The sequence below is a fragment of the Pinus tabuliformis genome, chromosome 2_2, assembly GCF_031772625.1.
Source record: "Pinus tabuliformis cultivar Carrire ecotype Pingquan chromosome 2_2, CPIR1, whole genome shotgun sequence".
Classification (NCBI taxonomy): domain Eukaryota; kingdom Viridiplantae; phylum Streptophyta; class Pinopsida; order Pinales; family Pinaceae; genus Pinus; species Pinus tabuliformis.
Genome location: NC_142300.1, coordinates 1,234,552,280 through 1,234,575,748, shown reverse-complemented (window position 1 = coordinate 1,234,575,748; position 23,469 = coordinate 1,234,552,280). Strand labels below are relative to the sequence as shown.

At 38.9% G+C, this 23,469-nt stretch overlaps 1 protein-coding gene across 1 annotated transcript; it reads left to right on the top strand.

Moving 5' to 3' along the window:
• Positions 1-921: 921 nt before the first annotated feature.
• Positions 922-1,644, top strand: LOC149197944 (uncharacterized). The gene has a single exon (XM_089408881.1). The coding sequence runs from the start codon at positions 922-924 to the stop codon at positions 1,642-1,644; it is 723 nt and encodes a 240-aa protein (XP_089265007.1).
• Positions 1,645-23,469: the final 21,825 nt, after the last annotated feature.

Genomic DNA, 23,469 nt, shown 5'->3' with positions numbered 1-23,469 from the left:
AGGTTAATATGAATGAGGGGAGAAAATGAAGGGGATTTTACTGAGTTTATGTAAAGTTGATTTAGTTTTGAGAGTAGATCAAAATGAAAAGATCTTAGACAATAAATGTGGCCTCTGAATGAACAAGAACCACCATAAAACCATGATCTCTCTTCATAAATCTCAGCTTAAAGAAAGGGAATGTTAGTAATGGAATGAAGGAGGAGAGGGAGGTTAGTCATGCTCCTTGCTGTAATTTGATGGAATTCACCACTTTGTCCATTGATAGATTTTTGCCTTGGCAAAACACCTCTTGACATGTGTGAAATGGTGAAAATACCTTTTCTGCAACCACAACTGCTTACCCAGCTACTCTCCTAACATTTTTTGTTTCTCCTTGGAGGGTGCATTTAGGCTTGCAAACCCTTACTTGCCTTTTCTTTTCTTTGGCTTTTTCTTTATTCTTTTCTATCTACTTCTACCCTTATCTCTTCCAAGGTCCCAGATTAAGCTGTTGGGAACCTTTACTTCTCTACCTAAACTACTTGTCTGCCAAGATTAAGCAGTTTGGACAGACTCCTTTCTCTATTCTACAACAAAAAATTTAAACATGGCATGATCCAGATTAGACTTTTGGACCATCCATCAAAATTTGAAATAAGGTCATCAATATTTGAAACATCTTACACACCTCTTGTTCTCTAGGAAATATGGGATCTTTGTGATATCAAAGCAGAGCATATTTGGACTTTCCTTGGCCAATCATGAAATATGAAACCTATTAGTATAGGTATCCAACACCACCTAAGGCCAAAAGACTTCAAGAAAAGAGGACGGAAGACATATCTTCAGCGAACCATCGAAGTTGGAAAAATCCTGGTTGATTCAGATAGATATGCAAAGCTAACGAAGTACTACAGTCCCTCCACAAGTAGTTGATAAATGAAGCTCACATCATGGAATCTAAGAGGGCTTAATAGCCTTGGAAAATTACGAATGCTGAAGAATATGATAAAAATGGAAAAGCCTCAAATGTGCTTTCTCCAGGAAACAAAATGCAACAGTTCCACCCTAGAAGAGATACTTTCCAAGGCTTGGCCAGGATGTAGGTCTGTATCTGTTGATGCTATGGGGGCCTCAGGGGGGCTAGCTATAGTCTGGAATTCCCAAGCGGTTGCACTCAAAGACTTTCACGCCTCTCATAATTTCATTCAAGCAGCCTTCCACATCTTGGGTACCAACATTCATGGCAACCTAACCAACGTCTACTTTCCGCAAGATACAGGCAGCAAAATCAGGCTCCTCGACACAATCGAAGCCCTCAGCTACAACAGAAGCCACCCATTATGGATAATGGCAGGGGATTTCAATATGATTACTAAAAGTGAGGAAAAGCTTGGCGGAAGACACAGACTGGAGCCGGATGCAGCAAGCTTCAAAGACTTCATCCAAGCAACTTCCCTCATCGACATGCCATTCTGCAATGGAACCTTTACTTGGAGCAATCGCAGAGCTGGTAACTCCCGTATTGCCTCCAAACTCGACCGATTTCTTATTTCTGATAACTCAGTGCACCTTGGCGGCGACTTCTCGGCGGAAATTCTCGCCCACTCGGGATCGGATCATTGGCCCATTGCTCTGCAATGGAGAAGACCCGGAGATTAGACAAAGAGACCATTCCGATTCGAAAGCTTCTGGCTATCTCATCCTGCATTCAAGGACTTCGTCAAAACGACCTGGACCTCATTTGTCCCACCGGAAGGCGCTCGGATGTATCAATTTCAACAGAAGTTGCGATTCCTAAAAAATCAACTCAAAAGGTGGAACCGGGAAATCTTTGGAAATATCTTCACGGCGCAGCAAGAGCTGCAACAAGAACTGAAGAATCTCCAACAAAAAATAATTACAGAGGGACACTCGGAGACCACCCTGGAACAAGAACGACTCATCAACAGTCAAATGGAAACTAGGAGGAAACAGGAGGAAATTTACTGGAGACAAAAATCCAGGGTAAGGTGGCTGAAAGAAGGGGAGCGCAACAAAAAGTTTTTCCATAGAACCACGGTGCAAAGAAGAACACACAACTCCATCCCCTTCATCCAAAAACCGACAGGGGAAAAAGTAGAATGGCATGAAGAAATTGAAGAAGCACTCCTGAGTCATTTCCAGCTTGTCCATAAGGAGCCAGCAAATGATAGGCAACCGGCAATTGAAAAGATAATCAGCAATGTGCCTAAACTCATAACGGAGGATCACAACCAACTTCTCATGAGTCCCATTCTTCCCCAGGAGGTTGACGAAGCAATGAAGCAGCTCAAAGAGGGAAAAGCCCCAGGCCCGGACGGATTTACCTCCACTTTCTTCCATGCTTTCTGGGACCTAATCAAACAAGAGGTGTGGCAAATTGTTGAGGAATCCAGAACTACAAGATGGCTCCTCCCCTCCCTCAACTCCACTTTCATCGCCCTCATCCCCAAAGAGGAGAACTCCATCACACCTGACAAGTTTAGACCCATTGCCCTATGCAATGTCATTTACAAAGTCATAACCAAAGTCATCGCCAACAGATTGAAGCCCCTCCTTCCTATGCTAATCTCGCCGGAACAGTCAGGGTACGTGGAAGGGCGACAAATAATGGATGGCATCCTCCTCACGCATGAGATCATCCATTCCCTCAAGCACTCAAAGCAAGCAGGTATGATTCTCAAATTGGATCTCTCAAAAGCCTTTGATAAGCTTAGTTGGTCTTACATTCAGCAGATGTTAAAAGCCTTTGGATTTGACACTTTGTGGATCCGTTGGATCATGAACCTCATAACCTCCTCGCACTTTTCCATCCTGATTAATGGTATCCCTTCCCGCCCCTTCAAGCCTTCGCGTGGTATAAGGCAAGGGGATCCCTTATCCCCCTTCCTCTTTGTGCTGATGGCGGAGGGTCTTGGTAGACACATAAAGCATGCTCTCCACGCGCGTAAGCTCAAGGGCATCTCGATCCATCAAACCCCTGCCTCTTCTCATCAACAATTTGTTGATGACACTATGCTCTATGGCTATCCCTCTGCCCAGGAAGCAGCTCAATTCAAATCCCTCCTTAACGATTTTGCTGAGGCTTCTGGTACCCAAGTCAATGCTTCCAAATCGCAGATTTTTTTCTTTCACACCCCGCCTCAAGTCAAATCTGCCATCACTCGCATTCTGGGCATCCCTGCAGCAACGCTTCCCTCCAAATATCTTGGCGCTCCCCTCACTGCCTCTGCCTTAAAATAGCCAGCTTGGAACATCCTTCTTGAAAAGCTTGACTCCCGCCTCAATCTCTGGACCTACAGATCTCTCAACCTAGCCAGCAGGGTAGTGCTTATTAAATCCGTCCTTCAATCCATGCCGCTCTATCTTTTTTCAGTTCTTGCAGCTCCTAAGTGGGTCATCAAAAGAATCAGAAACCTTCAGCGCGCATTTCTCTGGGGCAGCTCAGCCACCAACCGCAAATGGGCTCTGGTTAAATGGTCCACTGCTTGCCAGCCCAAAGGCAATGGTGGCATTGGCCTACGGGATCCAGAACTCAGTAATGCTATCATGAATGCCAAGATCTGGTGGCAATGGATGACGAACCCGGAAAAGCCTTGGGTCAAAATCTGGACGGCCAAGTATGCCAACCACAGGCCTCCAGAAGAACTCATCAGGTTCACGCCCACGGAGAAAGGGTCCTCAATTTGGAATGCTGCCAAGCAGCACTATCAATTAATCCAACAGCATAGCTTTTGGGAGATCAGGAATGGGAAATTCGCAAGATTTTGGTCTGATGCATGGAATCAAATGCCCAGGCTAACCAGCACTCTCACGCCAACTCTAATACCAACAAGACAGGAGCAGCTACGGGAAAAAATTCATCTCTTCTGGACACAGGAAGGGGAGCAGGGATACAGGACTTGGAAACAAGGTAATCAAATTCTCACTTACGCCAACAGCAGAGACGTAGAGGACCTTGAGGAAGTATTAAGGAAACGAAGAATTCGATATCATGAGGGCCTTGACATTCTCAGATGGGGGTATAAACCCAAAGGAACCTACACCGCAGCAGAAGCCTACAAGCTGATCAGTAACCCTCCTCCTACTACAGATCCTCTATGGAGCAATCTATGGAATATAGGAGCTTGGCCCAAAATCTCCCACTTCCTCTGGCTAGTAGGGCACAGGAAAATCCTCACTTGGGACAAACTCAGAAGAAGAGGCTTTCAAGGCCCTTCCCTATGCCATAACTGCTTTCAACATGAAGAAAACCTCCAGCACCTTCTAGCTTCCTGCCCTCTAGCCAACCAGATATGGGAAAAAATAAGTTTCAGATGTCAAAAACGATGCAAAGTAGATGACGACATCATCAACACTCTCAGGCTGTGGCCAAAAAGTCCCTACAACTGTGAGCTCCTCAACCACTTATGGAGAATTATCCCATGCATAGCCCTTTGGAACATCTGGAAGGAAAGGAATAAGCGCATCTTCAAAAATGCAAGCTCCCGCTTTGAGGAAATCTGGCACAGAATTCAGGCAAATCTTCAGGAAACCATAATGCTCAGAAATTGGTCGAAGGAAGATTACCCCTCTGCTGACAATGAACGAAACATCTTCAACAATTGGCAGTTACAATTGCCACAAGTAGACAACAGGCAACAATCTTCCAGAAGCACCAGTGCAGAGGATAGCTGCTGGAAACCCCCCCCCAACAACTCCTTCAAACTCAACTTTGATGGAGCGTCCAAAGGAAATCCGGGGGAGGCGGGATTTGGAGGAATTTTAAGAAACCATATAGGCACTACCTTGCAAGTCTACTTTGGAAATATGGGGTGGGACACTAACAATTCGGCCGAGCTAGAGGGCCTATGGCAAGGTCTCCTATTAGTGGATCAGCTTAATCTCCAGCCCCTGATCGTGGAAGGGGATTCCCAATTGCTCATCAACATCGCTACTCACCTACAGAATGGATCCCAAGCCAGGAAAATCGCCCCGAGTTGGAGACTAGAAGCCAGGCTACAGATCATGGAGCAATTTCTCAGAAATAACAAAGCCATTTCTTTCACTCACACACGGAGAGAAGGCAATAGGATTGCAGATTTATTAGCCAATGTTGGGGTTGAAAACAACCAGGTCATCTGCTCAGGATCCTTGGCCATCATTCAAAACCAACAACAAGCAAAGGAACTCAACTGCCTCATCCAGAAAGATGCAGGCCACCCGGATGCGGGTGAAAGTACTGAAAGCATGGAAAGGCCACATGGCCAGCGAAAGCTGCCACGAGCCAGCCCGTGGAGGGACGAGGCACATCATGCCGGGGGAATAAATGAGGGAGCCCCTGCTCCAGTTCTTAATGAAAATTAATGTTGGCAGAAGGTGAGAGAAGAGCGCATTCATGGCGCTCAGGTTCCAAGAGAGGGCCATGGATTTTAAGGCTGGAGCAAAGATGTTGCAGCGACATTCTTGGCAAGACCAGTTTCAGGTGCAGACGAGCCGGAACATTCTCTGCCCTCTGGAGACTCTGGAGATTGGGAATTGGATCTGTGAAGCGGACATTCTGGGCAGTTTCTCTGTTCATATGGCGAGAACAAGAGAAAGACAACCATGTCGAAGAGGGTCTGGTCGTGGGGCACCTTCTCGCCCTCCCGCAGCGGCAGAAGGGCATCACCACTGTTGTTGTTGCTACTGTTTTCGTAGAGTTGGAATTCCCCACCTGCAAGTATCTCAGTTCATGGACACCTCCGACCCGAATGAGGGACCGCCAGGGCAGCCTGCGCTTCCGGCATTTGGCACAGCAGTATTTAAGCTGGGCAATCTTAATGCCCATATTTCAATCCTCTTTGCCAGAGACGCAGAGGAGGACCTCGATGGAGCAAGCAGCAGAGAATTACCCTCTGCGAATCCGTTGGACAAGGTCGAGGATCAAGCAGTTGATGCAAAAGGGAAGGCGCCCATCCAAACTCAGACGCAGGAGGCGTCATCGTCCAGAGCGGGAGCGAAAGAGGTCCAGGAAGACCCCTTCGAAGGCTTTGGGTACCCGGTCGTGGAGATGGACCCGGAAGAATTGGAGCCAGAAGAATAGCACCATCATCCTCCCTCCTTTCAGGTCCTGTTTTGTAGTCTTCTGTCTTGGTCGCTTGGTCCTGTTTTGCGGTCCTCTGTCTTGGTCGCTTATTATGAATGGGTCTGGTAATCTTTATATAGGTCCTGCTCTGTTTTCAATTATGTCACCTAGTTTATTATGGAAGTCTGCTAATATACAGGGTCGCCCCTGCGTGGGTAGTGTTTTTGAGTCTCAGCCCCTGCGTGGGCAATGTCAAAGTTAAACAATGACTTTTTGATAAGGTTTTGGGGCATCCAGCGCACAATGCAAGCAACTGTCAGCTGCAATACCACAGTGCCATCGCTGGCCTTGGAAAACTTGTTTCACTGCATGTAATTTCTCTCTGTATATAATATAATTTCCTAGAGTAGTCTTACTGAGAAAAAAAAAATGTTATTTCTGGCATTAAAACAAATCCAATCAAATGCAATTAATTAAATAATTGAAAATAAAATATAAGATTTCTATTGATGTCTAAGATGGTTTAATTAGCCAAGGATATCATTGACGAATGGATCTGCATTCAGAAGAGCGTTGGACAAATGAAAATGTAGAAAATAGAACTCAGAAAATTGATTTTGTTTTAAAAATTCGGAGTTTGAATAAATGACTAAATCTGTTAGTGAAACCTCCTCAGAAATGTTCTCTTTGATTTTATCTTTCCAATGAGTTGTCCTGAGCCTCATTTGGTCAAGTAAAACTCAATCTATGAGTCTCCAAAGTTGTTGAGTCCAATCTGACATAATTCTGGAATTTTTGTTGCTGGACTAAAAAATCATAATTTTAATTAAAAGATTTAATCCTAAATTAAACTTATCTAATAATTAATACTAATTTAATTGTTAATCATAAATAAAACTAATTATTTAATAAACTGTTTATTAATTAATATTAATCTAACCAACTAAAATATTAACTATTTATAAACTAATTAATATTGATTTAATTTTAAATTAATTATAATTTGTATATTAATTAATTTAAAATTTAATATATTAAATATTAAATAACTATCTCAATATATTATATTATAACTATCCTATCACTCCACTTTTCATACGTATGATTGAAAGTTTAAACTTAAAAACAAATTATACGAAACTTAACGCATAAAGCTTTTATAATAAAAGCTCCCATGTCTTTTGACTTTTAGCCATCGCATATCGGCGATCGGGGGAATGAGGTTATCGGGGACTTCAAAAATGTATCACCATAAAAACTTGCGATGCGATGCGATGAAAAATCTCTGATCCGATTGTGTAATAATTTTTTATTTTATTTTATATATTGTTTTATATTAAATTTTAATTTAATTAAATTAATTATATTTTATATAATAATTAATTCAATTAATTTAAGATTTAATATTAAATATCAATTTTTATTTTGGTTTTATTTTAATGATGTTTAATTAAATTATGAAATTATCTACAATATATTCATCTAAACTACAGTTGCTTTGATAAAAATAAAAATTAAACTACATCTACTTTGACATTTTGGGTTTTCGAGATTAGTAATTTATTTGAAAATTAGAGTAAATTACTGAAATCCCAATGTTTCATGATTTGGCTATATAAGTAAAAAATGAAAAATGTTAGTGATAATTAACTAGGGGTTAATATTTAAAATAAATGTATTATTGAACTAGTTTAATTACAAAAAATGGAATATTGTACATTTTATGCATTTTTAACCTAGGTGACAATAATTATTAGACTTCAAAGGAGTGTCGTTTACAAACCAGTTGACCAAATGAGGTAAAACAAGCATCAATGGGAAGCTTATAAAAAATCAATTCTAACAGAGAAATCAAAACAAGAATCTAAAGAAAATGCAAATTTAACAAAAGCGTAGGATAATCAACTTAATAAAAATTATAAAAAGCATTTAGCTAAAATTTTATAGAAAGGGTCCCCATTATTTGAAGTGAACAAGTCAAAAATGAGGGGGTTGTGTTTCACCACAACACAATCCGAGGTTTGTAAGCTTCGAGGCACAAGCGTAGGTAATGCAAGATCAGAACATCTAGCCTAAACTAACATCTAAGAATTATGGAATGTGGTACTGAATGGAGTACATAATTTATGTTCCTAAATCATTCTATTGGTTAGTACATAATTAGGTACAGATCCTCTTTTTCCAATTCGATTTATCTAATGATGAAAAGGAATAAATCTAATTAAATCTTTCTACGAAATCAAGCAAATAACCAACTATCTATCAAATGATTATTGCATTATGATTCAAGAAAATCTTCACACAGGAAATCAAACAACGACACTACAAATGACATACTATTTGTGAAGCATTACCACATGACTTATAATAAAAATGATACTATGTCTCTAATCAATTCTAGATATTCAAATAGAGCATATGCTACAGGAGTCTCATGCCACTGATATATATAACCATAAGCAATGAAATACTTCCACGCAAAACAGAAGATCCAATTTATAACATAAGAATTTACTCCTTCACAAATTTACTTTAAATCAAACTTCCTTTTCTATTATTCATGATGGAAGAGTAATCACATAGCTACAAAGTGTGTTCATAGCATTGTTCCATGGCTTGTGAAGTCTCAACAACAATACGCTTGTTATCTTTAACCCCTATCTATGAAAACAATAAGGAAACTTAAGTACAAAATTAAGTACAAAAGTTCTGAAAGTCATTAATGAAAGAAAATGAGAATTCAATCAATTGTCATAATTAATTCTAAAATCAAATTCAAATAAACTACTTTTCTTAATAAAACTATTCCCAGAGTTACACCATAAATTATAAAGCAATTGTAGAATCTAGAATGAACAAGTGAATGCAGAAATAAGTTGACAAAGAAAATTAAATCTTCAAATGCCCTACTTACTTCAAACCATTTTCTAATTATACATGCAATAAATAAAAGGAAATAAATAATACAATGCACACTTACATAACTATATTAACCCTGTAAACACGATGGATCCAAGGGGTCCTTCCTGTCCATGCGCTGCAGGTCTAAGCTCAAAATCATGAAATGAACACCAAGTTTACAACAAACTTCATTATCCTTTATTTATTCAACCAAAATAGAGTAAAGTATACAACAACCACTAAATTTTGTAGTTGTACTCCTCTTTCCCTATGTAACTCTCCCTAATACTAAGTGATTGCAATATTTACTATGCTTTTACAATTTGAGATCCTGGACTCAAGGATATGATATTAGCTATATGCCAAAAACATTACAAAAATACATTTCAAATCATTTTTCTGGAATTTTGTTATGGAAATTTTGTCTTGGCAAACTTGTGACCCATGCATAGCTTAACTGAGATCTGGGATTTATGATTGCAGCTCCTCATAGCTTGAAAAAGAAACAAAATAAGTCTTCAACCTAAAATATATGAAACTGTGGCTAATATGAAATCTTTGAAATCATTAACCCATAATTTCGGTACTTAACTCAAATTATGTAAAACCCATATTTCAGGTACTTAATTATGTATTGTAATACTCCCCTGATCATAATTTCTTCGTGGTGATGAATTTTTACAAACAGTTTTCAGGTTACCTGAATGAGGGTACTTTGAACAAAACCTGTGTCTCAGAATCCTAAGATTCTTCTTCATTTGATCACAAATTGATATTTTAATCTACATGAATTTAGTCATTCTGTACTTAACCTGTAGAAATTAGCTTAATTGGCTTATGACAAATTTTAGTAATGGATCCCTACAGTAAATAAACTTAGCAAAACCATCATTAAGAAATCATGGCAAATTCATCCCTAATCATTAAATATTCAAGAAAACTAATGAGAATCAACCACAAAGTGTAAGATGTATATTAGTGGCAAGTTTTGGGATTATGGTATGAAATGAGTTAAAAGTATAGGAATATAGGTTATGATTATTGGTATTGTATGGTGGAAAAATGGACATATTTGAGGCCCAACATCTCCCCCATGCCTGTGGATTTGCATGTCCTCATGAAAATAAATCCATTTCTCATTGACAGATTCTTGACATTGTTTTGTAGATGTTGGTTCTTTGTGGGACAACATTACTTGAATATTTGGAGGTGTTGGTTCTTGTGGAGCAACACTCTTCACATTTAACATATCATACTAATTTATAGAGCAATACAAATTGAGGACAAGAAAGGGATGGATGAGGAAGAGATGATGGATGAAATGAGGTGGCGATGGAGATGGTAAATATGTGAATGGGTGCTTGCATACTCTGTCATTGCAAGGCCAATGCTTATAGGTGGTTTCCTTTATCATTTTATGGCAGTAATGACTTCATCCTCTGAATAGAATTATTGTTATCATGGGAGGAGAACACACTATAGATATTGCTTTTCATAAGGATTTTCTTTTACATGGTCTTATAATCAAAGTATAAGTCTTTTTATTATGAGTGATGAATTGAATGCAAACATAAGGATTTATGAAAGATAAATTGCATGGAATGAGAAGTTTAATCATTAAGTTTCTTAAATATTCTAATGAATTAGAGAATCTTAACCTCAATTTTTCCCATTGTTGTTGATGTTCTTGGTGCTGCAGGATGAAGTGGATGATGGACTAGCTGGAGCTTATTTTATTGTTGATCTGATCTGCTGAAGAAGGCTGAAGGATAAATTGAAGGTCCCCTTCTCCCCCATGCCTGAGGAGTTGTATGTTCCCAAAAAATTAAGGCAAGGTGATTGTTGTTGCAATGAATGACCAAACTGCTATATGGAAACGTTTATTGAAATAAATATACTGCTGCAAATGAAAATGGAAATGTTGATACAAAGATCCAAACTACTGCAAACCTGTGTTGAGATCACAAAACCATATAGTCTTCAATTGTTATACACCCATGTGCAATCTTTCATATGTGAATAAATGGCATCGATTTCAAACATAATAAAGAATCATTGGATTACTGACCATTGAGGAGGTTTTAACCAATGTGAGATATCCCACCTTTGATGTTAATATGAGTCAAGGCACTAGGTATATTCTACCAGCCATGACTGGATTTGTCGAAGTCAAATGGACTACAGAATTCATCCACTAAGAAAAATTGATGTATTTTTCTTAGTAGATGATAAGGATACTTGCCATTAAGGCATGCAGGCTCCCAGGTGCATTATCTAACTCTAACCTTGATCCCACGTAATGTGTTGATGTCAATGGGACAAGACTTGTTGCTAGGTGGACCTTAAGGGATCCCACATCAACCAACTCGAGTATAAACATAATGACTTGTAAGATACATGATTTGAAGAACTCATGAAAAATTTATAAACTTTATTGGGAACTTTTCCCGCCAGTTACCTGGCTTTCAAGAAAAGTCCCCATCCAGCTACACCAGACCAGTGGTTTTTACAAAAGGACTTATTTTTCTCTTTACTATTTTCATTTATTTATTTATTACAATACTAACTTTCCTACTCTACTGGAGAAAAGACGCCCTCCTTCAATTGAAAGAGTACTTCCAATGAAGCCATTTGCGGATCAGGTACAAATATATATTCATGCCCAGATTTAACATATAAACTTTAGAATGTTCATAAGCATGAAAAATCAACAGTTTTGAAAAATGTGATACAAAGAGTATTTGAAGATGAGAGTGGTACTTTGATCAGATTTTGATCTGAAACCAATGCTCAATGTAATCTTAGTGGTATTGGCCCATTTCTTCATTTGGACCACTCTTAAAGTCCTCTTCAGTCATGCTAGGAAAAATTGGATAATTTGTCTCTGGAATGCATACAAGGCTTGTTGATGGACATGGTGAAAGTTCCTCGATATCAGGTTCAACAATATGCTCCCCACAGGATTTGGTACATTATTTCTCGATCTCCTTGGTAGATAGGCAAGAGGAATCAAGCGAGACTTCGAAAACCTTTTCTCGCTGTGGAGAGAGAGATAATTTCCTGAATGTGGTCAGGATGAATTCTTCCCGAGAGGAAAATATCCCAACTACTACTAGGATTTGAGAAACTACTTCGAGGGACATTCTTCAAGCTCCCAATCATTCTTGAATTTATCCTAATGGTTGATGACCCTTGTCTCACAACATGGATTAGTACACAGTGGTTCTTATAGCACCCCAAAAATGTTTTATCTTTAAAGAGCTTGAAATTTTAATCTAAATGATTTAAAACTACTAATTGCAATAAAACTCACCAAACTTGAACTCCTCGCTTACTTGGACCCTGTTGTCACCAGGTTATCCTTTCACACGAGTTATTTCATTCTTATTTTCATCAAGCTAAAGAAAAACATACTCAAAAATGAAAAGAAAGAAAAATAAGGTGATCATATCTTTAATTCTATGCATATGGAAAAGAAACTAGAAAATTAATTAGAGATAACCAGACTTTGGAGTGACCCACCATAGTGGACATATGGCTCTTCACTCACATCTTACCATATTTCTTCGCCCTCTAGTTGCCTTGCAACTAAGATCACACAGAAAACTTGTGAAAGAAATTATGCTTTAATCCCTTTAGCACCTCCCTTGCAACGACGCCAAAACATTTGGTGGAATTATATGTATTCTAATTCCAACATTTAATTATTAATCGGGGGTTCGTAAGCTTCAAGGCACAAGCACAGGTAATGTGGGATCAGAGAATCTAGCCTAAACTAACATCTAAGAATTCTAGAATGTGGTACTGAATGGAGTACATAATTTGTGTTCCTAAATCAGTCTGTTTCTTGGTACATAATCAGGTACTAATCCTCTGTCTCCAGTTCAATTTATCTAATGATGAACATGAATAAATCTAATTAAATCTTTCTACGAACTCAAGCGAATAACCATCTATCTATCAAATGAATATTGCACTATGGTTCAAGCAAGTCTTCACACGGAAATCAAACAACAACACTGCAAATGACATACAATTCGTGAAGCATTAACACACGACTTATACTAAAAATGATACTATGTCTCTAATTGATTCTGGATATTCAAATAGAGCATATGCTATAGGAGTCTCATGCCACTGATATATATAACCATAAGCAATGAAACACTTCCACCCAAAATTTAAGATCCAATTTAAAACATAAGAATTTACTCCTTCTGAAATTTACTTTAAATCAAACTTCCTTTTCTAGTATTCATGAATTTGTAAGCATAATCACATAGCTAAAAAGTGTTTTCATAACAATGTTCCATGGCTTGTGAAGACTCAACAACAATACACTTGTTATCTTTAACCCATATCTATGAAAATAATAAGGAAACTTAAGTACGAAATTAAGTACAGAAATTCTGAAAGTCACTAACGAAAGCAAATGAGAATTCAATCAACTGTTATAATTAATTCTAAAATCAAATTCAAATAAACTACTTTTCTCAATAAAACTATTCCTGGGGTCACACCATAAATCAGAAAGAAATTGCAGAATCTAGAATGAAGAAGTGAATGTAGAAATAAATTGACAAAGCAAATTAAATCTTCAAATGCCTTACTTCAAACCATTTGTTAATTATGCGTGCAAGAAATAAAAGGAAATAAATAATAAAATGCACACTTACATAACTATATTAACCCTGCAAACACGATGGGTTTAGGGGGGCCTTCCTATCCATGTGTTGCTGGTATAAGCTCAAACTCATGAAATGAACACCAAATCTTACAACAACTTCATTATCCTTCATTCATTCAGCGAAAAAAAAGTATAATATACAACAACCACTAAATTTTGTAGTTGTACTCATCTTCCCCAATGTAACTCTCTCTAGAAATAAGTGATTGCAATATATACTATGCTTTTACAATTTGAGATCCTGGACTCAACGATCCGGTCTTAGCTATATCCCATCAATATTACAAAAATACATTACAAATGATTTTTTTGGAATTTGGTTATAGAAAATTTGTCTTGGCAGTCTTGTGATCCATGCATAGCTTGATTGAGATATGGGATTTATGATTGCAGCTCCTCATAGCTTGAAAAAGAAACAAAATAAGTCTTCAGCCAAAATATCTAAAATTGTGGCTCATATGAAATATTTGAAATCATAAAATCCATAATTTCGGTAGTTAAATAGAATTATATAAAACCCAGAATTCAGGTACTTAATTCTATATTGTAATACTCCCCTAACCATAACTTTTTCGAGGTGATGAATTTTGACAAAAAGTTTTTGAAGTTACCTAAATGAGGGTACTTTGAACAAAACCCGTGTCTTAGAATCCCTAGATTCTTCTTCATTTGATAAAAAATTGAGATTTTAATCTACGATAATTTAGTCATTATGTACTTAACTTGTAGCAACTAGCTTAATTGGCTTATGAAGAATTTCGACAATGGATCCTTACAATAAATAAACTTGACAAAGCCATCATTAGAAAATCATGGGAAAGTCATCTCTAATCATTAAAAATTCAAGAAAACTAATGATAATCAACCACAAAGTGTAAGATGTATATCGACAACAATTTGTGGGATTATGGTATGAAATGAGTTAAAAGTACAAGAATATAGGTTATGGTTAGTGGTATTGTATGGTGGAAAAATGGGCATATTTGAGGCCCAACAAATGGCTGATATGTTGATAGTTGATGATGATAATTGTTGATGCCCTCTAGGGTGCTTCTAACACATATATGGAGTCAGGTGCCCCCATGCATCAAGAAAAGGTAAAGCACTACAAGAGTGAGGTGCTTGTGGATGCATGGGTCTTCGACTATGGGTACCTCCCATGTATCAAGATGTAAGCACTACTGAGTGAGGTGCTAATTGACGCGTGGGTCTTCGAATAAATGAGATAATTGCAACGGTCATGAAGTATGATAGAACCCTAACATGAGAGCTTATGTTGGTGTCAAATGTCAGGCTGACCGATGAAATCAATGGAAAATGGTGATTTCCATTGTACCACTCGAGGATGTCTTTGAAGGTTGGGGGGGGGGGACCCGAGGTACTGCCTTGATCCTAGAAGATGGGTGTTGAATTCGATGGGAAAGAACCATCAACTTCCTAAAATTCTAATTTTTGAAATCAAGATATGTATTGAAATAGATTGTAATAAGGTCGGTCAATAAGGAATGATAATGAAATCTGACGATATGAATGGATATGGACAACTTTCTTGAGGTTGGAGCTATAATGCAAGTGGCAGAAGTCAAAATAGTTCTTTTGAGGGGAGTGACCTTGGAGTTAGCAGGACATCCATGGTAAGTATGATCATGTTCTGGCTGGAGTGAAGAGGGTTAATGCATGTGGATTATATGTGAGATCTGACCAAGGGAAACTAGGGACTTCGTCTGGGTACAAGTTATGAAAATATGGGTGGGAACCATTTTGCTAAAAAAAAAAAATCCACTTGCCAAAAGAATGTAAAGGTGGTTTGGGATGTACATACATGGAGACAGTTTCCCCATCAAAATAGTGACCTACATGCTAAGGGAGGCAAAGCGTATTTTGTGGAGGGCGGGGGGGGGGGGGGGGGGGGAGCATTGGTTGGTCTTGGTGTTGGGTTGATGAGGTAGATGAAGTGACGCAAATGAGCTTATGTTGTATGGAGGGATGATAGGCCCAATGTAGAATGTGGAAGAGCATTTATCTTTGTCCGTTGCAAATGAATAAGGTGGCTTGGCAGTAGAGTTGCTTAGAAGTAAGTGAAGAAGAGATGAATGAGGCTAATATTCAAGGCATGAAAGTGAGATGGATCCCACAAAGGAGTAGATGGTCATGGATTCAAATAAAATTGTGGGAGTCTATAACATGAGGTGATCCATGAGTCGGGAGTGTCGGTGCCTTGTTTTTTCCCCAATTTTACCATTTACTACCTCCATTTTTGCCATTTTTGACAAATAAAGTACTCCTCCACCTACCTTTCCATCACCATCACTGTCCTAAACCTGTCAAGACCCTAACATGAGGTAAAATCATTTCATTAGTGTCATTTAGTTATTTTTGGTTAGGTTTGAATGAGTTTAAGTTATATTCCTAATGAGATAACTAATCACTATGGGTTAAGTGTGAAGATTTGTAGTAATATGGAAAGGTAAAGATGGAGGGAGTGCTTGTCGAAAACCTTGTTTTTCTATTTCTGTACTTAACAACCCAATCCAGGATCTGTACTCAACACCATGGAGGTTTAGTAGACTTCGTGCTTCTAGAGGTTTGGGACACCACAACTGGAGAATCTGATTGAGCTAAGTTTGGTGTTTTCCACAATGAAGATCTTCTACATTCTCATAAAAATAGGTCCATGCCAATATTGGGATTTGTTAGAATATGTTGTGCCAAGGAGGGAAAGGTCGTTCCAGTGATCGAATCTTAAAGTCTAATTTAGTTAATTCATTGAAATTTCCATGTATGGTTTATTATTGTTTTGAACATAAGTCGATGCCTATAAAGTCCAGTATTGTAATGAGTCAGTTGTTGAGAAGGTTGTTATTGCAAACTATTGAGTTACCAACTACTGTCAAGACATTATTATTCATAATCAAAGACTCTATTATGGGTATGCATTGAGCTTGAATCATTTCGAATATTGGTTTACTGTGAGTTTTTGATTTAAATGTTTTAAGATTTTCTTTCCTGCAAGTAGTTTAAGCTTACCTAGGTGTGGCAGGACCCGCCATCATTTGGGAATAGGCTTCATTGTTAGGTTGTAGGAGTGCCATTGTGTGTTGTTCCATTACAGTTGTTCTTATTCAGTTCTGGTTTGAGTATTTTGAAGTTTCTTGTACAAATGCATGAGGAATTTCATTAGTTTTGGATTGGTTTTTAGTGTGATAACGTTGCATTCATTTCTAGACACCTCGATTAGGAATTCTGAGTGCGTAGATCCTTATGTGTGACAGAGACTATGTGTAGATCCTTGATATGGAGTTATGCTCTGTTCTTCATAAACGTTGAGTTGTATTAAACCATGCCATGTTTTGTCATGTGAAAGAAAATTCATTTATATTGTGATCAGAATACCTGTGATAAGTTAAACAAATGCATTTTGAAATCACTGAACGTGATCTCTATATGCTTAAATCGATGTGTTCGTTTCTTTAATAAGGTTTGTGATTATTATAGAAATTTTTGGGCATTGAAACCCCAATCATATATGTCCATAAACCAAGGGCTTCTGAGTCCCTAAAAGTGTTTTTTCATTCCCTAAAGGAACAAGGTCAGCCGATTACATCATCTCCCAGAAGTTCTCCACAGAAAACTGCTCAGAACTGGTCAAAACTGGACCATACAGGTTGCTCAGTGCTAAGGGTGCGATGCATCTCACCTTCCCAATGTAAAAGGTGTGATGCATACTAGAAAGCCCTTCTGTAGGGTGCGATGGGTGAGAATGGACAAATGGCAGAGACAGTTTGCGAGGTGGATGATCATGGAATCTTCCAGAAACTTCTCTTGTGAAACTTTCCTCTCTGAATTTGCCCAGGGATGAGTAAGAGATCATCAATATCCAAATGGAATCAAGAACTATCAGAGAGAAGACACTAATCAAAATCCCAGAAGCTGACTCACCTCCCTGCAATCATCTATATATGGATCCCTCATCCCAGAGATCCAAAGGCTGGAATTTTGTATCTTGTAAGGAAGTGTTGTTGGTTTCCCAGTGGAATATCATAGTGTTGGGTGATCTAAGCTTTTCATGAGGTGAAGAAGGGCTTTCATGCTAGGAGGATGATGTTGGGTCAAATCAATGGGTTGTAATCCTCTCTTCTAATCTTTACATCAATAAAGCTATTCAAGTTTTTCTCCACATTCTTGTATGTCTGATAGTATATGCATTTGTGTGGTCAATATATATTTGGTCCTATATTGCTTATGATTGTAGATCTCTGCACTTTGAAGGTATTATGCTGCTTTGACTTTACAGGTACTCTTTGAAGCGGAGTGGTCAAGGGAGAAGTGGCAAAGACCTATTGGTGAGGAGAAGGAACAAGCAAAGAATCGAGCGAAAGATCAAGGTTGGTGTTCTTTGATCCTCTCCTATCTACTTCTCATAAAGGAAAACGAAAGTAACTTTAATCTATTTGTTTCTAAGATAGCTACTCATCTTAGTGGGACTAGCAGCTTTGCATAGACACTAGATTTCTTGATAACAAAATGGCGATTCCACTGGGGAGCGAATATCTTATTTGCTTGTTTATACTTGTTTGCTTTATAAACTTACAGACGGAGCCTGAAGTTAAGCCAGCTAGCCTTCGAACTACATTTGCTATGCAAGTGTATAGTAGATCAATGCTACTTCAGTCTATCTCCGGGTTTTGTTTATAAACTGAACAATTGATTTGCAAACATCCTAATTGCCCTAGTGGTAGCTCTAGTAACCTCATTAGATCATCCCCTGTGATTTCTATTTATTGACTATCATTTGCTCGGCCTAAATCCCTGAACTAAGCTGCAAACTGTGACCAAGAACCAAGTTGAAGTCTCGTCCCTGGACCATCGCACTTTCTCATCTTGGGAATCTGGATGCATCGCACCTCCCGTGTGCAGTAGGTGTGCTGCATCGCACTTTCCCTGTGTTGCAGGTGTGCTGATCAGATAAGACCTCTTCTGCTTCTAGATTTTGGTTTCTTTGTTCACTCTCTTCAGATTTATTCAGGAGTTTTTCTATCTGTGATCATTATACCACTATGGAAACTCCCTTCCTTTGCATGATTCCACCTCCATATTACAAATAATTGTGAATGTTTTTATGTATTGTGTGCCATTTATAGTTCTCTTTTACAAAAAAGTAATCAAACTGTCGTCTTTTGATTTGGAAGTGTCGCAAGTGTCGTTTTCAGTTAAAGAAAAGAATCCTATCATTCTTGATGGTCAATTATATAGTTATTCTTGTATTTGATTTGAATTAGTAGTTTTTCAAGTGTCGAAAGCAGTTTTCAATTCAAAGTTGCAAAGTGTCGTCATTATCTTCCTTTCGTGTTTAGAAGAAAATTGTTAGTACTGTCACTTTAAAAAGATAATTCAGATTTGTACTTAGCATTCTTCTTGTCATTCACACATTAAGAAGGCTAAAAACAAATACATGCATGTGCATTTGCATTTAGACTGCTTGTTGATTTAGGATAGTGCATCTAGTGTGTGCTCTTTGCTCTATGTTGAAAGAATCTCATTTCTCTTTCCTTAGTAGCTAGGATTTTCATTGCAAAAAGAAGATTAAACGATTGTTTATCATCTTAGATTGCATTTTAGGAATTATATATCTACATCACGTGGTGAACCTGAAAGGAAAATTTCTTAAGAAAGATCAACTGTAAAATAAATTCAATGAACATAAAAATGCTTTGGAACCTAATGCACAACATCTAGAAGCCTAGGCTAGAGACGTATTTCGGCGTCGTAAAGCCTGGTAACTATCGCTTTCATCGTAGGTTGGGTGATTCCTCCTCTTTGAGACAACAAGTGCCATTACCGACTTGTGATCCCACGTACCATCGAGTATATATTGGGAGACCACAATAGGCTATATCCTTTATCCTTAGGAAGTCGTGTCTACCGCCCTATCGATCGCAATGCACTGAACACATCATTCAGGAAGATTGACTGCCATACCATAAAAAGTATTCTGTAGTTTTGCGATTGGTTTGGTAATCCCTTTGTCTAGATTTATATAGTAGTCTCTTTCATTCCTTTTCAGACTCCTTAAAAGAAAATCTCCATCTGAGCACTTGTCACTTTAGGCTCATTAAAAATCGAAGGCGACTAGAGTCATCTTTTGTTTTTTCTCGACTCTTAAAAATTGAAAAAGCAGGTTGTGTCAAAGCGTCTAAAATTTATTTTAATCGGAATAATGTCATTGTTCCCTCGTTGGTCTTAAGTTGAGAAAATGGAGTCCACCAACCAAGGATTTCCCCTTGGAGGAAATCTTGGTCCTTTCTCCTCTTGGGGAGATGTTGGTGCACCTCATATGGCCACATTGTCACTTCCAGGATTGACGATTGGCTTGCCAATATGGCTCTTCTCGACCTCCGTCATTCAGAATACCATGATTCCTGAACAATCAAGTCAGCAACTAGATGATACTAGAGTTACCCCCCAACCTTCTACTTCGTTCGTTTCTCCCTCTCCTCCTTCCTCTTCGCTTGATGAAGCTGGAAAAGCAAGAAATCAAGTAACTAAGAAGGAGAAGAAGGGGAAGGAGAAGAAGGAAAAGAAGAAGAAGGAGCCAAAGGCAAAAAGGGGTAACCATGCATCATCTAGCGAAAATCCACACACGACACCATCCAGACCTAAATCTCCATGTGTCATTTGCAAAGGGGACCACTATCATCGAGATTGTCCTTGTATCCCCCAGATCTTAAGGGACTGGTCTCCTCGTTTTCACAATCCGGTGTCATCAACCTCTGATGATCATGTTGAAAGCACACCATCAACTAGTGAAAACGAAGTCTCTGGACAGAAAGGAAGATGTAAATTTCCTTGCAAACTGTGCGAAGGCAATCATGTCGTCCACCGTTGTCCCTTCCTGGATGAAGCTAAAAGAGTCTTGGATAACCGTCCCGCTTCACCACTGCGACTTCCTCCTGGATACAAGAAACTCTTGCCAAGTCCATCGCTAGTTGAAAATCTGACCGACACAACTTTGTGGTCGATCGAAGCATCTATCATTGAAGATAAACCTGCTGAATCCATACCAGACGAAAGTCAAAAGGTTGAGGTGGCAGTCAACCCGGTCTTGTCTTCGGAAGGTCCATCTTCAGATGATACAATCACCGAAGAGAATGAGAATGACACCGTTCAAATTCTTTTCATAAACATAGACTCCGATGAACATGGAGGCAATCTACCCGTTCCTTTACCATAGGAAGGAAGTTCATCAGAGTCATAACCGGCCGTTTATTCGGTCCCACCTCTGAGCAACCTAGTCATTTCCGTCGATTGGAATCTATTAGGCAGACCCCGTTTACGGGCGAGTGTACCATTTCGAATCATTGTTCAAACCTACAAAATGGTCATGGTTAGTACCATCATAGATGAGGGGGCTTCTGTGAGTATCCTTTCCTCAACTGCTTACAAAGCGCTTGGTTCACCATCGCTTCTGCCTGAGATGCGAAATCTAACAGGCTTTGATAAAGGAACCAGTCGACCGTTAGGGATCCTTCCAAGTTTTCCTATAACCTTGAGAGGGAAAACTGTGTATCTGAACGTAATGGTAGTACAAGGACCTTTAGATTATAATTTTCTCCTTGGGTGCAACTATATTTATAGCATGGGAGCCATTGTCTCCTCACTCTTTCGAGTAATGTGTTTTCCGCATGAACGTTGAATGGTCCAGCTCATAGACTAGCTTTCGTTCCCCAGCTCACACATAGCTAATAGTCAAATACCATCCCTAAATGGTCTTTCATGCAAGGAATGTCTCATCAATCTCCAGTCCATACACCTGAGGAACGCGAGTAATTCGGTGGCCATGACTGAAACCCAAGGGGCATGCACCCTGGTCTGCTTCGGTAGAAAAACTTCAGGTATAGGGTAGGTTTCCATGGAGGATATATGACTAGTCTGACACACCCATCCATATAGGAAAATGGGATTAGACCGGAATAAGGTACCTCTGTTAGAAGGTAGGCCTTTCCTGATAGAACGAATGTTTTGTCTGCAAATTGAAGGGTAACCTAGAAAAGGTAGGCCTTTCCTAATAAAACAATTGTTTTGTCTGCAAATTGAGGGGTAACCTGGGAATCTCTACTTCGCTATACCTGGGGGCATGCAAACCTTTTGTGCACAAGTGAAAAGTGACCAACGTAATGCTAACTCCATAGTTTCGCTAACTTCAACTGCTTAAGTTGGGTGAGTGGTCGAATCGACCGTTCGCCTTCGCAGGGGCCAAATGGCACCGGCGAAATAAAGGAAAAAATTTCCTACCTGACCTTAGTAGTTAACTAACCACTAGGATAGTAGTTGGTTGTTCCTAGCTTGCATGTAAGAGGTAGCAGAGCAAAATTTCAAATGGTGCAAGCTCCCTAAAAATTGAACCTATCGATGAGACATCCTTATTATACGACTGGCACGAGCAGTTTTTATGTGAAGTTCAAGCTCGTTAAAAATTAAACCTAAGAAACGAGCAAACGTTCCCCCCAGAGTTTAAGCTCATTAAAAAATGAGCCAATTTCTAGTAAATAACCATTGTGAATGCATTATCATCAGCTTGTTGAGCCCTAGTCGTGTTCTTACCATCACCTCCACTCTGTTTTAGCCGATCATTCGCCTCCATTTGATTGTTTACCCCTTTTGAGGAACAGCTATGAAGAGTGATTCTGTTAGCCATCCTTGTGACACTGCCATGATTGGAAAATTCCAAACCTTACCTGGAATCATCTGCTACCTGGAAATATCACTCGTTCCTCAAGAGGCGAGTCTCCTTTAAGCTCTTTTCGTCTGACTAGTAAAATATGAAAAGATTGCTGAGCAGTTGGCCTTTTTAGCTCGTTAAAGCCACCAGGAGTGTTATCCCTCCTCTAGATTTTAATATTTTTGGACTTGAGGGATTATTACACAAAAAAATCGAGCACTTGTCTTGTTTGGCTCGTTAAAACTATCGAAAATTCATCCCTTTCGTATTATTTTATACCTTTTCGGACTTAAGGGATTACATGACGTAAAAGGATCACTGGAGTTTCCTTTCCATCCCTTTTCAGACTCTCTAAAATTGGAAAAGGACTGAGTTTTCTTTGTCGTTAAACTCGTTAAAACCAATAGCGACAAACTTGTCCATGCAGACAAGAACGAGTTTCACTGTCGCTAGGCTCGTTAAAACATAGCGACGGGTTTGCCCGAAGGGAAAACTATAGAACAAGCATATGTTATGCTCTTCAAGATTGATAAAAATAAAGAGGTACTAGTCAGCAATGACTGGGGAAAAAATGGAAAGAAAACTGAACAAACTTTATTGGTAGCAAGTCGCTCTTGAACATGACACTTTCACTCCATCACCATGATTGAGTCGGGTTGGGTTATTCTGTTCACCAGTCATATTACCATTGGTCCACCGTACCATCCATCTTTGGGGTTAACGCTACCAATCCATTTCAGTGTCACCAATATGTTCAAGAGAAGTCAATTAGAGAATTCACCAACCCATCTTGTGTCTCATCCGCTGCAATACATTTATGCTTCATTCTTTCATGACCGCCACCCTGAACCCTATATCATCAGATCGTTTTCACCTCCAAAATTCATTTGCTCTGCTCCATGTCATAGATGTGGGATTCTTTAAGGCCCTCCTACGACGTGTCACTTCTTGTTGACATCAACTCATTATCCAAGAAGCTGACCTAGGAACAACCCTTTCAGTACTTTGAAGCTTGCATGCCTCAATGGCAAGTTTCTCACTTTCGGCGATAGGTTTACATCAATGGCCTTCGTCCGAGAGATTTTGTGTGGTGTTCGATGCCAAGTCCCATTT